The sequence below is a fragment of the Bombus impatiens genome, unplaced genomic scaffold, assembly GCF_000188095.3.
Source record: "Bombus impatiens unplaced genomic scaffold, BIMP_2.2 scf_0259, whole genome shotgun sequence".
In the NCBI taxonomy this organism is placed as follows: Eukaryota; Metazoa; Arthropoda; class Insecta; order Hymenoptera; family Apidae; genus Bombus; species Bombus impatiens.
In genome coordinates this window covers 366132-379328 of record NT_176678.1, presented here as the reverse complement: position 1 = coordinate 379328, position 13197 = coordinate 366132, and the positions used below count along the sequence as shown (strand labels likewise).

At 39.1% G+C, this 13197-nt stretch overlaps 1 protein-coding gene across 10 annotated transcripts in view; it reads right to left on the bottom strand.

Annotated features, from left to right (window-relative positions):
- Positions 1-13050, bottom strand: part of LOC100743465 (very low-density lipoprotein receptor) — a 64424-nt gene extending 51374 nt beyond the window's left edge. For 3 of the 10 annotated variants that reach the window (XM_012384398.3, XM_003488643.4, XM_012384402.3), the window contains exons 1-2: positions 12358-13049; positions 8805-8924 (exon numbers count right to left, since the gene is read on the bottom strand). In XM_012384398.3, the coding sequence (XP_012239821.1) occupies positions 8805-8924; positions 12358-12451 (214 nt within the window). In that variant the 5' untranslated portion in view covers positions 12452-13049. Of the gene's footprint in view, positions 1-8804; positions 8925-12357 lie in introns of all 10 variants that reach the window. The other 7 variants (XM_012384397.3, XM_012384399.3, XM_012384403.3 and 4 more) reach the window with 5 other exon arrangements.
- Between the last annotated feature and the right edge of the window lie 147 nt (positions 13051-13197).

Below are 13197 nucleotides of genomic sequence, written 5' to 3'. Positions count from 1 at the left end.
CCGAAGCTGCCCCTACGCGCCATACCACCGCGCGCCGATCACCGACCACGACTGGCTTTCACCATAATTATACGGTACCGAGCGGTTGTTTCGTACATGTGCCTATGTATAGTATACACACGCGTACACGTACGTCTCTGTGCGGACAGCCGAATCGGTTCTCCGCAGAATGGAGAACTCTGTTGCAACCTGGTACAGACCTTGCGCTACAAATTACGATAGCCCTAGGCGCGGCAAAGAGGCGACGAGCGGCCGGGCGGGGGGACGACAACCACGACGAAGAAGACGACGACGACGACGACGACCGAGATGGCTAAGAAAGAAGAAAAAAGTCGCAGACAGAAGGGGAGAGGCGAGCCGACCAAGTTTGGCACGGGAAAAGAACGCCGAGACGAATCGCTACTCTAAACCTGGTAGCCGGCGATCCTCTTAAATATCTTTCCATCTTTCCATCGAATAATATTCCAGCGAACGCGTAAGTCGAAATTCGACCATCGGATCGTTTCGTCGTATTTTCTTCTTTGCAATTATTTATAATTTAGAAAGCGTATAATTACTCGCAAATAGAGAAAATATCGCAATGACGATAATACGCAAAAATACACGACGAGATAAAAGCAAAAACGCGAATCGATTTCTTTCGTTCGAACGATTCGTTGATATGGAAATTAATTTGGTTAATATACTCGGTTCTCGATTTTAACGTGACGCTCGTTACGAGTTCTTTCTCGCGATATTTTCTAACACGCTCGAAAGATACGATCGAGCGAATCCGCATCTTCTCGATTAATTTTATTTTGCCGACTCTGAAGCAATTTCTAGGCAATAACTTCTTTTCCATATTTTTCGATCTCATTGCAAGGAATAATTTACCGAATCCAGACGTTCGTGCTCGATCTTATTTACTTGGATTTTAAAGTAGTACTTATTGCGGTGAATAATTATTTTCCGATATCTCGCGATATTCCGGCAGGAACGATCGAACGAATCTGAATGTTTGCGATCAATCTTACTCGCGTAGTCGCTACTACGGTAACATTTTTGGCGAGTAATTGTTTTTCGATATCTCGCGACGTCCTTGGAACAACGATCGACCGAATCTGCATGTTTTCGCGATACTTTACGTAACGTTTGCTTGTATTTAAAAGCAGCTATTTCTCAATATTTTGCGGTAGAAAGATAGCTCTTAAAGACGAGCGAGGGATCCTACTCGCTTTACTTCGAACTGAAAGTTAACAGAGAAAGTGTCGGAAATTGTTTAAACGATTAAAGAGTTGCGATCGAATTAATCAGAGAGAAGAAATTGAAATATAAGAAACATTGAAAAACGTTGCAAGATACGTAGGTAGTTACGACACTCGAACGTTACTTAACGATGAAAGCACTCGTCGTACGGCGCTTAACGATCGGATGATATTCGAATCAAGGAGACAAAAGTCTTTGTCCCTTTTATTATACAAAGAAAAAAAGGAAAAAAAAAAAGAAAAAAACAGATTCGAGAAAAGCAAAGAGCTACAAACGTCGTGTGTTTTTACCTAATTTACGAACAAACTAGAGTGGTATCCGTACGGAGGATGACGCAAGCGAGGTAGGTGTTGCGCCGTCGGTCGAGACGCTGTTAAACGAAAGAAAGGAGAAACGTAAGGTAGAAAGGATCCTCGACGAAAGAACAGAGCAACGGAGACCGATACAAAACGAACATTCTACGATACGACGCAGTCGGTCGGCCGGCTTATAGAGTAAGATTGGCTAATTTCGAGTCAAACACCGCGTCGTGGTTCGCCTGGCCCGGTAAATCAAAGATCACGAACGAAACGACCATCCGCGAGCATTTCATCTTGAAAATTACTCCGATAATCGATACGACGGAACCGTGTCGAACCTTTGTCCCGCAGTTTTTTCTCTTCTTCTTTTCTTTTTCTCTTTTTCTCTTTTTTCACTGACAAAAGAAAGTATCGTAAAAATACCGATATTATATCGTACGTAATAAGAAAATAAAGAGGCAATTACGCATTATTGTCAGATACGAAGAAGGCTTGGACGAGGAGAATATAAGTTTCGCGACAACGGCCTGGATAAAGTAAGTAAATAAGTCTCGCGATATTACGAAATGAAACATTTTCTATGGCTTTCTCGAGCCAATATACTTGGCGATACTTTGTACTTTCTTCGTCGTACGATTATCAAATGCGATTAATCGGCAAAGTTAATTTTTAGAACTCTCGGCTCTTTCGGCTTCTTCTCGCGTCAAATAAAAAGTATAACAAACGACGACGCTGTTCCATTTTACCCGATCGTTTCGATAATTACGTAATCTTTGAAGAAAACCCCGAAGAAAGAAACGACTCGATTTATAACAGCTTTTTCGGTTTTTTAAAGATACCGCGGCGGCAAAGTCGCGAAACATGCTGAAATTATTCTCGCATCCGACTGTACGTCCGATTTATACCGCACGATCATCGAGGCAGAGAAGGAAACGATATCCCGAGTAGAAAGAGAATAATAAAAATGCAAGAGAGAAACTGGTCAAGACGAAAACGTGTAGAATAGAAAAAGAGGAATTACATTAGGGGAAATAAAGAGATCGTTTTGCTGGATTTTCGAGAAATAATTTGACCGAGAAATCCACGAAAATACGGGAAGCGGGTTTGCGTGTAAATGATCAACGGTGTTCCGAGAAGCAGAACGGGGCACGAGCGTTCGCCTCTATAGCTGTCGTCCGGTTCCTTCCAACGGCGCCCTGCTCTCTAAGCTGTTCTTTTTTCGCGTAGTCTTCTACCAGAATTTCTCGACTCGCCGTGGGCGAATCTCGCCCCGACATCTTAATGTTCGAATTCAACCCCTGATAAATGTACGCGCGTCCGCCAAATTCGTAATATCGTATTATTTTGCAGAATACCAGTATAAATAAGATGACATACTGACTTAATTACGTTCGGAGGAAATTCGTCGTTTCATTTTCCAGTATTATTTCTTTCGACTTTGAATCTGCTTGCACAAGCAAGTACGTACAGTTGTTGCATATACGTATTAGCTAGTTATCTTGTACAGTTACGACATATACAGTGATGCAACGTGAATGGAAATATATATAACGTTAACGAATAAAAATTTCACGTTACTCGGGAATAAAAACTGTTATGTAGAATATATAATATCATGGAGATAAAAATTCTATTTGGAATATCGGCGCAGTATCGAACTTAACGTTTCGATCGAATATTTCAACGAGCGTATTCGTTAAAATAAAATATTTCAAACATAAGCGATATATAAAATAATATAAAAATGGCTAGTGAAATATTCAAATGGGAAAATACCGTTCATAAAGTATAAAATATACATACTAATACGTTACTTAGAAATAAGTAGGATTAGCTGCTGTTTAAACGAATAAAGATATTTGCTATTGCTACGCGATATCCGTTTAAATCTTTTTAATTTAATTCGCAACGCGCGACCGATCAAACGTTCATAAAACGCAGGAGAAAAACGCGACAGCTTCTCTCGATTTCTTGATCGATCGATTCCGATTTATTAACGTAATTGTACGATTAAACGGAAGAATTTTAACGCGAGAATAGAGACGACGATACAGAGGCCCAACTCGAAATTTCACGAAAGCCAAATACGTAATCGTCCATCGAAGAAGACTCGTAGGGGATATCGTCACACGCAGGAAGAAGGCCACCCGTTCGGAAACAGTAATCGGGTAGACGAAACATCCTGCATGCCAGGGCTATCGAAATAATAATGAGACTCTGATACACGTCCGACGATAACCCCTCCGAAGGCACTAAAACCTCGATATAAAAACCCTGGTAAATTAGCGCTCGAATATATGTAACAGCGCCGTATATGTAACACTTTGAACCGTTGCTCCGTTGAATTTATAGGATTCAATTTCTTCGCCTTACTCGTGAAACGTTCGAACTGCGACGCGAGATCACCGGCGATCTATCGGTTTCGCGATTTCTCGTGTCTGCGACGCGACAATATCGTATAATAGGAAAAGCAAGATTTTTGAGGAGACGACGAAGACGACGAAGACGACGCGTTTAGCTGCGAACCTACGATAAATATAGATGATTTCCGTGGCGTAGGATCGATCCACAACCTACTAAATCTTGCAACTAGCTTTTTGTAAAAAAACAAAGGGATGTAATTCATCGTGTTTCTCTGCCTATAATTTAATTAGAACGTGGAAGCGAAATAATATTTCAAGTTTTTCCGCACTCGCGGCCGCTCATTCTTACGATTCGTTTCTAACCGACTTCGCTTCTAACATGGTCATTCGAGAGAAATCTCCGCGACGCGTTCCTACGGAGTGTTTACGATGGCCGTTCTAAAACGCCAGAGCGATGCCTCTGTGGAGACTCGGCAGCCCCCCGGCGAGACTAGGGAAAAAAGTACATTAGAAACGCTTAACCTGTCTGATGCAAGATCACCGAGAACCTACGTCTCGCCGATTCCTATGTATCGGTACGAAGAAAAGCATAGGGCCGACAAGGACGTCGACTTTTTCTATCGCTCGTATTCTTATGGAATTCCACGCAAAACCGTAATCACGTATTCGTCAAATTATCGCGATTATCGTGTCGATCGATATCCCGTTTCTTCTCTGTTCCTTTAGATCGTAACCGTTCCCCCGTAATTCGTCCGTCAAGTTGCATAAAATCAACGTCAGTTGCCGTATTATCGTCGCGTAATGCTCGTACGATTTCCTGAACCATAAACTCGACAATTATACCGTCGCTGGGTATACAACCGACTGTTAATGGTGAAATTCGCGCAAATTAATAAATAAATCTGCATTGGTCTCGATGAAACATTTTGCAAATAACGGTGGTTATTCGAAATGCCAAGCGATTTTTTTCTTTTTTTTTTCTTCTTTTGCGTTATTCGCGGAGAGCATAGAGAGAGAGAGAGAGAGAGAGAGAGAGAGAGAGAGAGAGAGAGAGAGAGAGAGAGAGAGAGAGAGAGAGAGAGAGAGAGAGAGAGAGAGAGAGAGAGAGAGAGAGAGAGAGAGAGAGAGAGAGAGAGAGAGAGAGAGAGAGAGAGAGAGAGAGAGAGAGAGAGAGAGAGAGAGAGAGAGAGAGAGAGAGAGAGAGAGAGAGAGAGAGAGAGAGAGAGAGAGAGAGAGAGAGAGAGAGAGAGAGAGAGAGAGAGAGAGAGAGAGAGAGAGAGAGAGAGAGAGAGAGAGAGAGAGAGAGAGAGAGAGAGAGAGAGAGAGAGAGAGAGAGAGAGAGAGAGAGAGAGAGAGAGAGAGAGAGAGAGAGAGAGAGAGAGAGAGAGAGAGAGAGAGAGAGAGAGAGAGAGAGAGAGAGAGAGAATATGATAAATACGTTTTCGTTGATTTTCTGACTTTTATGTCACTCGCTGGCTAACGAGGATCGTTTCAATACGAGATAATCGAGAAAGGATACGACCGATATAGATTTATACAAATTTCGATATAACGAGACGAGTTAAATACGATATCATTAGGACTTAATCGGATCGCGAATTTTTATGCAAATTCATACTTTTCACGGTATAATTGAAAACGTAGAATCTCGATGAAAAATCGGTTTACGACGATATAACGTGACAGAGAGAAACGATAAAAAGTACAGGAGGTATCGTCATCGAAACGTAAGATTTCGTTTATACCGTAAAATCGATAGAAGAATCGATCGTAGAACCGTTTCGCGACCGATGTAGAGCAAACAAAAAACATTGCCTTTAAAACCGATATAAATATAATAAAAGCCGATATGTAATCGAAACAGATAGAATCAAAGATTTCGATTCCTTGCGATACAGTTATTCGGAATAACTATTTTATAATAAACGATAAAATCGATATCGCGTCTCTTTCAAATCCCTTTTCCGTTTTCTATATTTTACAAAAACAACTTGTACGGAGGATCGCGTACTTACGATAGAAGGGAAACAGCTATGTACCGATAATTTTATTTCCGTCTGTCTCTGTCTCTGTCTGCGTCGCGTTCTTCGTCAATGAAAATATCTTGTTCACGACAAAAAGTAGTAATCGAGAAGTAGTCGATTTTCTGAAAAACAATTCAACTTACCACGATACGATATCATCCCTTCGTTTAATTAATTATCTCGTTCGATTATACGTTCTAATATATATATATTTCGTTTTTAACGGCTCTGTTAAATCCATCTGTGGTTTTCCTAGCTCGTTGAAAACGAAATTTTCACTCGCCTTTATGCGCGATCCGTTTGCCTCGTTAAATCAAACTGTCATCAGCTCGAATCCATAAACGTTCGAGAAACGATATCTCAACTAGAAGATACAACTCTCGTCGTTCTGCTACTTATTAGAACGACAACTTGTCATTTGTGCTAAAAAAAATAGATTAAAACGCATCTTTCGCTTAAACGATCGTCGAAAAAGAGAGAGATCGAAAAAGACGACGATCTAAATTTATCGTAAACAGCGATACGTGCTTTTGCATATTTGCGAGCGTTTATCTTAACACGATAAAATATTCGCGTCTCTATGCCACCAACCCGATAGAAATAGCCCGTAAATTGTCACTGTAACGACAAATTAAGCGTACTTTTAATTGCTGTAATTCGATTCGATCTCGAGCACGAGAGAGCTAAGATAAAATGAATTTATCAAAGTAACGCGGTCGATTCGATTTAACAACGGTCTAAATTTTATTACTAAAAAATTGCCTAAAGTCTGTCTTTGACTTTTTCCTGTACCTTTTCAATGTTCTATACACCAACTTGAACATCGACATAAAAATGTTTAAACAAAGATTTTATCGCGGAGAAATTGTACGGCGTCTACGGCAAAACAATTTGATCTTCTTTGAGATAAAATTTCTCTAACAATTTCAGCCATAACGCGCAACGTGAAATTGGAAATCTGTTATTTGCCACTACGCGTTACGGCAGTAATAGGATACTCGCGATATTAGAGCCAATGCGCGTTACATAAATAATTCCAGAAATGTATAAATCAAAATTCAATTAAAAATTTCAATGTAACTTCGATTCGATGATTTCAAACGTTTCAGACATTCCATCTAGCTACGTTTCTTTTTATACAAGCATCGATTTTTCGTTGCTCCAAGTTGATTTAAGCCACGTTTTTCCAAACTATCGAAAGCACGATAGACAAGTTGCGTGAAACGATCCGAGTGATCGATCCCTCGCCACCATCTCGTAGTTTACGGAGAAAAAGCGCTACGTTCAACGTTGCTTCAAACGTAGTTTCGCGTTACCTAGCCCCAAACGCGTACATATATATGTACTATTGTACGATCTGCTGCGACGTATTAACTACGTACGTTTAAGAAAGTAAACAACGCTGTACACGTCTTGTTTCCCAACGAGATAGTTGCTTTAACAAACGCACACGCGTGTACTCGTGTTGCATTCAATCGCAAGAAGAAGACGCGACAGATACGGTTAGATCTTTTATTTAGTACACGGGTTTGTCATTGACAACCGTCTATCGTTAATTAACATTTTCCTTCCTTTTCGGACCAGAAGCACATTGTAAAACATACAGGTATATCGTCACAGGTAAAACTACAAAATATGTCTTTCCAAGACATTTCGTCCTGCGAACTCTCGATCGAAGGATTTACGATACAACGAAACGACCGAGTTTGTCTCTTCGTCGATTTTCTACGTGCCACTCGACGGAAAACCGAGTTTCGTTGATCGACCAGGGACACGGACAATTTTTAATAAAGATTTACGCGAAATTTTTCAGTCGTTTTTCCTCCGCTCTTTTCTACGCTATTTCCTGTTTTCCTGTTTTTCTGTTTCTCTGTTTACGCGTTAAATCATTTCCGATCTCATACGATCCTCCATTACGAACGGAACAACGAAATATTCGTCGCTCCGATGTTCGAACCTGTTATTTACTCGATTTCAAATACCTTTCCAAGTTTATATCCTTCTTCTTCTCGTTAGTCAAATCGCTTTAAATCGAACCGCTCGAATTCCGTGAAATTCTCTTGGTGCATCCGAGACTCTCGAGAACGATAAAGTACGATACGTAAAAATCGTTGCAGAATACGAAAAGCTTCCGTAGACACGTTCGACGATTGTTTCTAGAAAAGCTTGACGATTTGAACACAGAGTTCAGAAAAAATCGACCTACTCCAGCGTTGTCCCTTTCGATTCAAGAACCGCGACTTTTCTCGAAACTTGAAAATGATACTTGGAGTCGAGTATTTTGCGCGTGTCTGTTCGAATTATTTGAATTCCGCTACTTAACAGCCGATAAACACAAGCGTAGGAATTATTTGCAGAAATACAAGGAATCGAGCGAATAAATATCAGATCGAAGTAGGAAGCGGTTGCCACGAAAACGAAACCAACCGAAGATGCATCGCTTTTTCGAAACTGCTGTAAATTCACGAGCCAACTAATACTCGTGATCAATAGATTAATAGATTAATAGATTAATAGATTAATAGATTAATAGATTAATTGATTAATAGATTAATACAGTGATACGCTTTCGCACTTTTCAATATGAAACCTACGTTTTCCTTTCTCTTTCGATAAATACGATTTAAACGTCGCAGCTGACTCCTTATTGCTGCAAACAACACTTCGTATTGGTAAAGTGGTGTCGATTGATTTCAAATTCGCGTTAATCTACCGATCGGAGAATCGGACATGCACGATTACGATCAGGTATCGATAGAACCAATCGTTCTTTATCGCACACCACTTTTATACCGAATAAAATATGAAAGAGTAGGACGTACGAGCGAGTCCTTTTTCTTTTTTCTTTTTTTTTTTTTTTCCATATCGCTCACCTTCGCATTTGCTGGTTTCGTCGGAATTGTCACCGCAATCGTCCATTGAGTCGCAGACCCACGGCCTTGGTATACATTTACCATTCGTGCATTGAAATTGCTTTAAAGGACAAGGCCTGCCTGAAGCAAAATAAAGATGGGAAAAATGAAATGCCAATGTTTCGTGGAACATGCAAATCGGGAGAAAAAAACATGCGAGTAAAGAAAGAAAGAGATTAGAAACGCGTGACGTTCGCGTTATACACTGTACTTTTCTTACAATTTCATGTACTCGCGATCGGTATACCATGTCACATACTGCTTTCTTTTCGTATGCATCGATTTACTCTGTCTCTCTCTCTCTCTCTCTCTCTCTCATAAATGAAGATTACAGGAGAAGAAGCCTGATAAGTAAAGTTTCATTGACTTTTTCATTTTCACGTCACTTTCTGGTTAAACGTTTTATTTAACACCGCACAGTTGAAAATACAAAGCAGATCCTTAAAATACCTTAGAAAGATAGGATGAGAAGCAATATTTGAACGATATTTAACGATAACTCGAAAGTTATCGAGTAGCTCAAAAGCAAATTGAAAGACGATTTCAATAACGCAACATTCGCTCGATTATCGAATGATATCGAATGAAAAAAAACTGCTCTTCTGTAAAATCAGGAAAAGCTTGTCGCGTACTTTCGTACTGTAATCTTCAAATACAATGGATAAATCGATCTTTTAAAAGGTAAAAAGATCATAAGGGAGGAATTTGTTGGGCTTTGCTTGGCAAATTGCGCGAGAATTACTTTCGATTTTCGGCTAATCGATTCATCGAAATATTACGCTAAACTTTGTCCGATAATAACTCGTGAACGTTTCCAATTTTGCTTTACAACCGTGTAACCGATCGGAACACTTGGCGGAAAATTCGTATTATTTCAGTTCGATCGTGACAAAAGTAACGATATCGTGTTGTACTGGATTATTATTAAAATGTTATTAAGCTTAAATACACGATGATTAAAGGTTGACACTTGGGCTAATTAATAAAATATCAAACGCGATCTACGCGATAAAACATTTAATACGTAATGACGATAAATTAGAGTATCGGCGTTATTGCTGCCGTCCCGATTATTGTTCGCATTATCGTGTTCCCTTGTTATTATTCCAAAACTATTGTCGGTAGTTGCGTGTAATTTTCGCTAGCTGAACGATACTAACTTACGAATATTTGCGAAATAAATAATAGCCATGTAAATAATATCTTCCTCGTAAATTCTCTTAAACCTTTGCCAAATTATTTACGATAAATTTGAGCGAAACAAATCTAATAAATTTCTCGCTCGCTTCATAGAATCGAGTTAATGTTATTATTATTGGAATTTTACGGCTCGTATATCGCAAGTCACCGATATTAATAAACGCTTTTGCGTAATAGCAACAGTAACGAATCTGATAATAAAGAATATGAAATGTTACAAATTACGAGTTGCCCGATTATCGTATTTGACCAAGAAAATTATAAAACCATACAACGCAAGTCTATCGTATAATCTATTATTTCTAACTCTTGTAAATTTACTGATATTATTAATCGGCAAATTATTGGGTAAAACGGCTTTGATATGTACGACCTGTACCAGCTGTGACGATGATGTTTCAACGATTCGGCATCGTCTCTCAGAGATATTATATCGCATGTACGAATAGAGTATCGATAGAGTAGAGTATAAGCGATCACGAATGAAAGACTTGAATATGAAAATAGAAAACTTACCGATAATTGAAAAATACTCGATCACATACTATTTTATATCATTATTAATGTGTATATGCAATTGAGCATCACGAGCAAGCACAATTAACCATTGATCTTTAATTCGTTGATGCGCGTTTCACGTACCACGTGTCCACCATGTATTTCGATACATGTTCAAAAGCGCCATCTAAATATCTCTAATGTGTATATATTTCACAGTTTTATTAAAATTACATACTTTCGTGAAAAATATCATATAAAAAAGAAACATATATATATATATGTATATGTTTTTTATATATGTTTGTTATATGTTTTATATATGCATATATGTTTTTTATATGATATTTATATATATATATATATGATATATATATGTATATAACGTTTTTCAACGAAAACCGAAACAAATGCGACCACTTAAAGTGACAATCTCTATGATGTTAAGCGCGTAAAAGTAATTGTTTCCCGATTAAAACAAAAATTCAACTCGACGGTGACGTTGACAATAAAATGATAAAATACGTTTTTCGTTTGTCAGATAGAGAACACGTTTTATTGCTTGCTTAAAAACTGACGATATTCAAAGAGAAAATAATGAATAAAAAACAAAAATAGCTCGAATTTGTATAATGCCTTTACGACGAAAATGCTTGCAATAATTTAATCTCGTTTCTCTGTACGCATTATTAAAATTTAATAACAATATTCGTTTGTTATATCGAGGCATGAGTTCGTCTCGTTTCCTTTGTATTCTCGTTCGTGCACATTTCCCAGTATCGATAATAATTTTACTGTCAATCTTTTTTGCTTATTTTATACCGATCAATTATTCCTTTGAAGAAATTATTGAATTATTGAATAACGCTATAATACAAAAGAAAAAGAGAAAGAAACGAGGTGAAAATACAATATATGTACAAATCGAACAAATCGACGATCAACTGTTTCCCCAGCCCTCGTTTTACTCTTATTTCGTGGATAGCCGTTATTTTAATTGTCATCGTACGCACGAATCTGTCATACCAATTATTTTGAAATTTAACACTTAATTTACGAAGGGAATTCATTGCATTCTATCCTTTGTTAATCTTATTCTAAGCGTTAGTTGTTATATCTTGCACAAAACTATTGAAAATATAGAAAATTAATTCAGATAAAGGTCAATATTTCTCTTTATCAATTTTTTGACAAATATCAGTTATATATTTGATCCTCCAAATCCTCCAAGAATCGTTTGAAAAGTATAAAAAAGATCAGTTTCCACAGTTCTGAAAAACTTACGAAAAGAATGTTATTCTAAAAAGAACGAACGCTCTACTATTTATTAGATTTAATTACTACTAAGAACCTCTTTGTGCCACCTATAAACAGAAAAAAGAAGAAAAGTAAACAATTTGCCCTAAATGCTAAATGAGAAACATAGCGTGGTAACGTGGGATAAAATCTTCACGTGCTTCCATCTATCGCGGTCTTCCCCCATTTTCAGACCAACTACTCACTACTGGTCACACCACCAGCATCCCTTTCACAAAGATCGTAGATACCGAGTTATACGTCAGATATATTTTTCATATCGACGACTGTCCTCCTTTCTCGCGTCCTACGTCCGCTAATTTATAAGTTTTCATTGAAAATGTATGCGAAAAACGTCGATTATGTAAGCGCGACATTAGCGCATGGCACATACCATACGTATTTTGTCAATCAACAATATCGTGCAACTTACATACAATTTCAATGGGAAAACGTTCCTATCCATATTTTTACTTATTCCCCACTGTTCGATTGACAGAGATCGAGAAATGAAACTTACTGTCAGTGGAGAAAGCATCAGCCGCTGCGAGAAAGCCGAATATAGTCAGCAAATACAGCGGCGAAAGTACAAGCAGACGACAGCTTCGCCCCATAACAACCCTCTTTCGTTGCACACCCGGTTTCTCCTTCGTCTTTTCCACCACCACCACTCTCTCAAACACTACCAACACTGACACCGAGATATTTCGAATACGATCTCTAAGGTTCGCTGTTGTTTTGTGTCACGATTCCTTTTTCTTGTCTTTCGAAACCGATGACTTTGACAGCCGGCAAGCCGGAAGGATCGATCAACAACAACAACAACAACAATCCTCACACACGATGTACTGACTGATTATCGATAAAATCTGGTAAGACCACGCGGTCCAACAGCCTCTACCATGCATCGGGCAAGTCACAGATCTTCAATCATGTATATGCAAACAGCTAACAATTCAGAGTGGCTGCGTGCTCGAGTACAGAATAAAAAGTGCACTCCACGAAGTGGTTGAGACTGGCAGGCCCGCCCCGTGTGCAAGCACCTCCGTGTCCCTCGTTGTATATCTCTCGCTCCCTCTTTTCGCTCTATCTTTCGCGCTTCCTATACCAGCCCGTTATACTTTCTTCCTCTTGCGCAGATATTCTATTTCACTCTAAGCTACAAAATTCTTCTCTCTTTCTCTCTTTTTCTTTCCCTCTCCCGGGCGAGACGGCGACGACTGACGACCACTGATTCTGACGCACCGGTATCGCGCCACCTGCGCGCGCAAGCACTCCCTCTCGTTCGTCTCCTCTGATCTTCTTCTTCTCGCCCTCTCCCCGCTCCGCTCCACACACCCCCTCCCCCCTCTCATCGCTC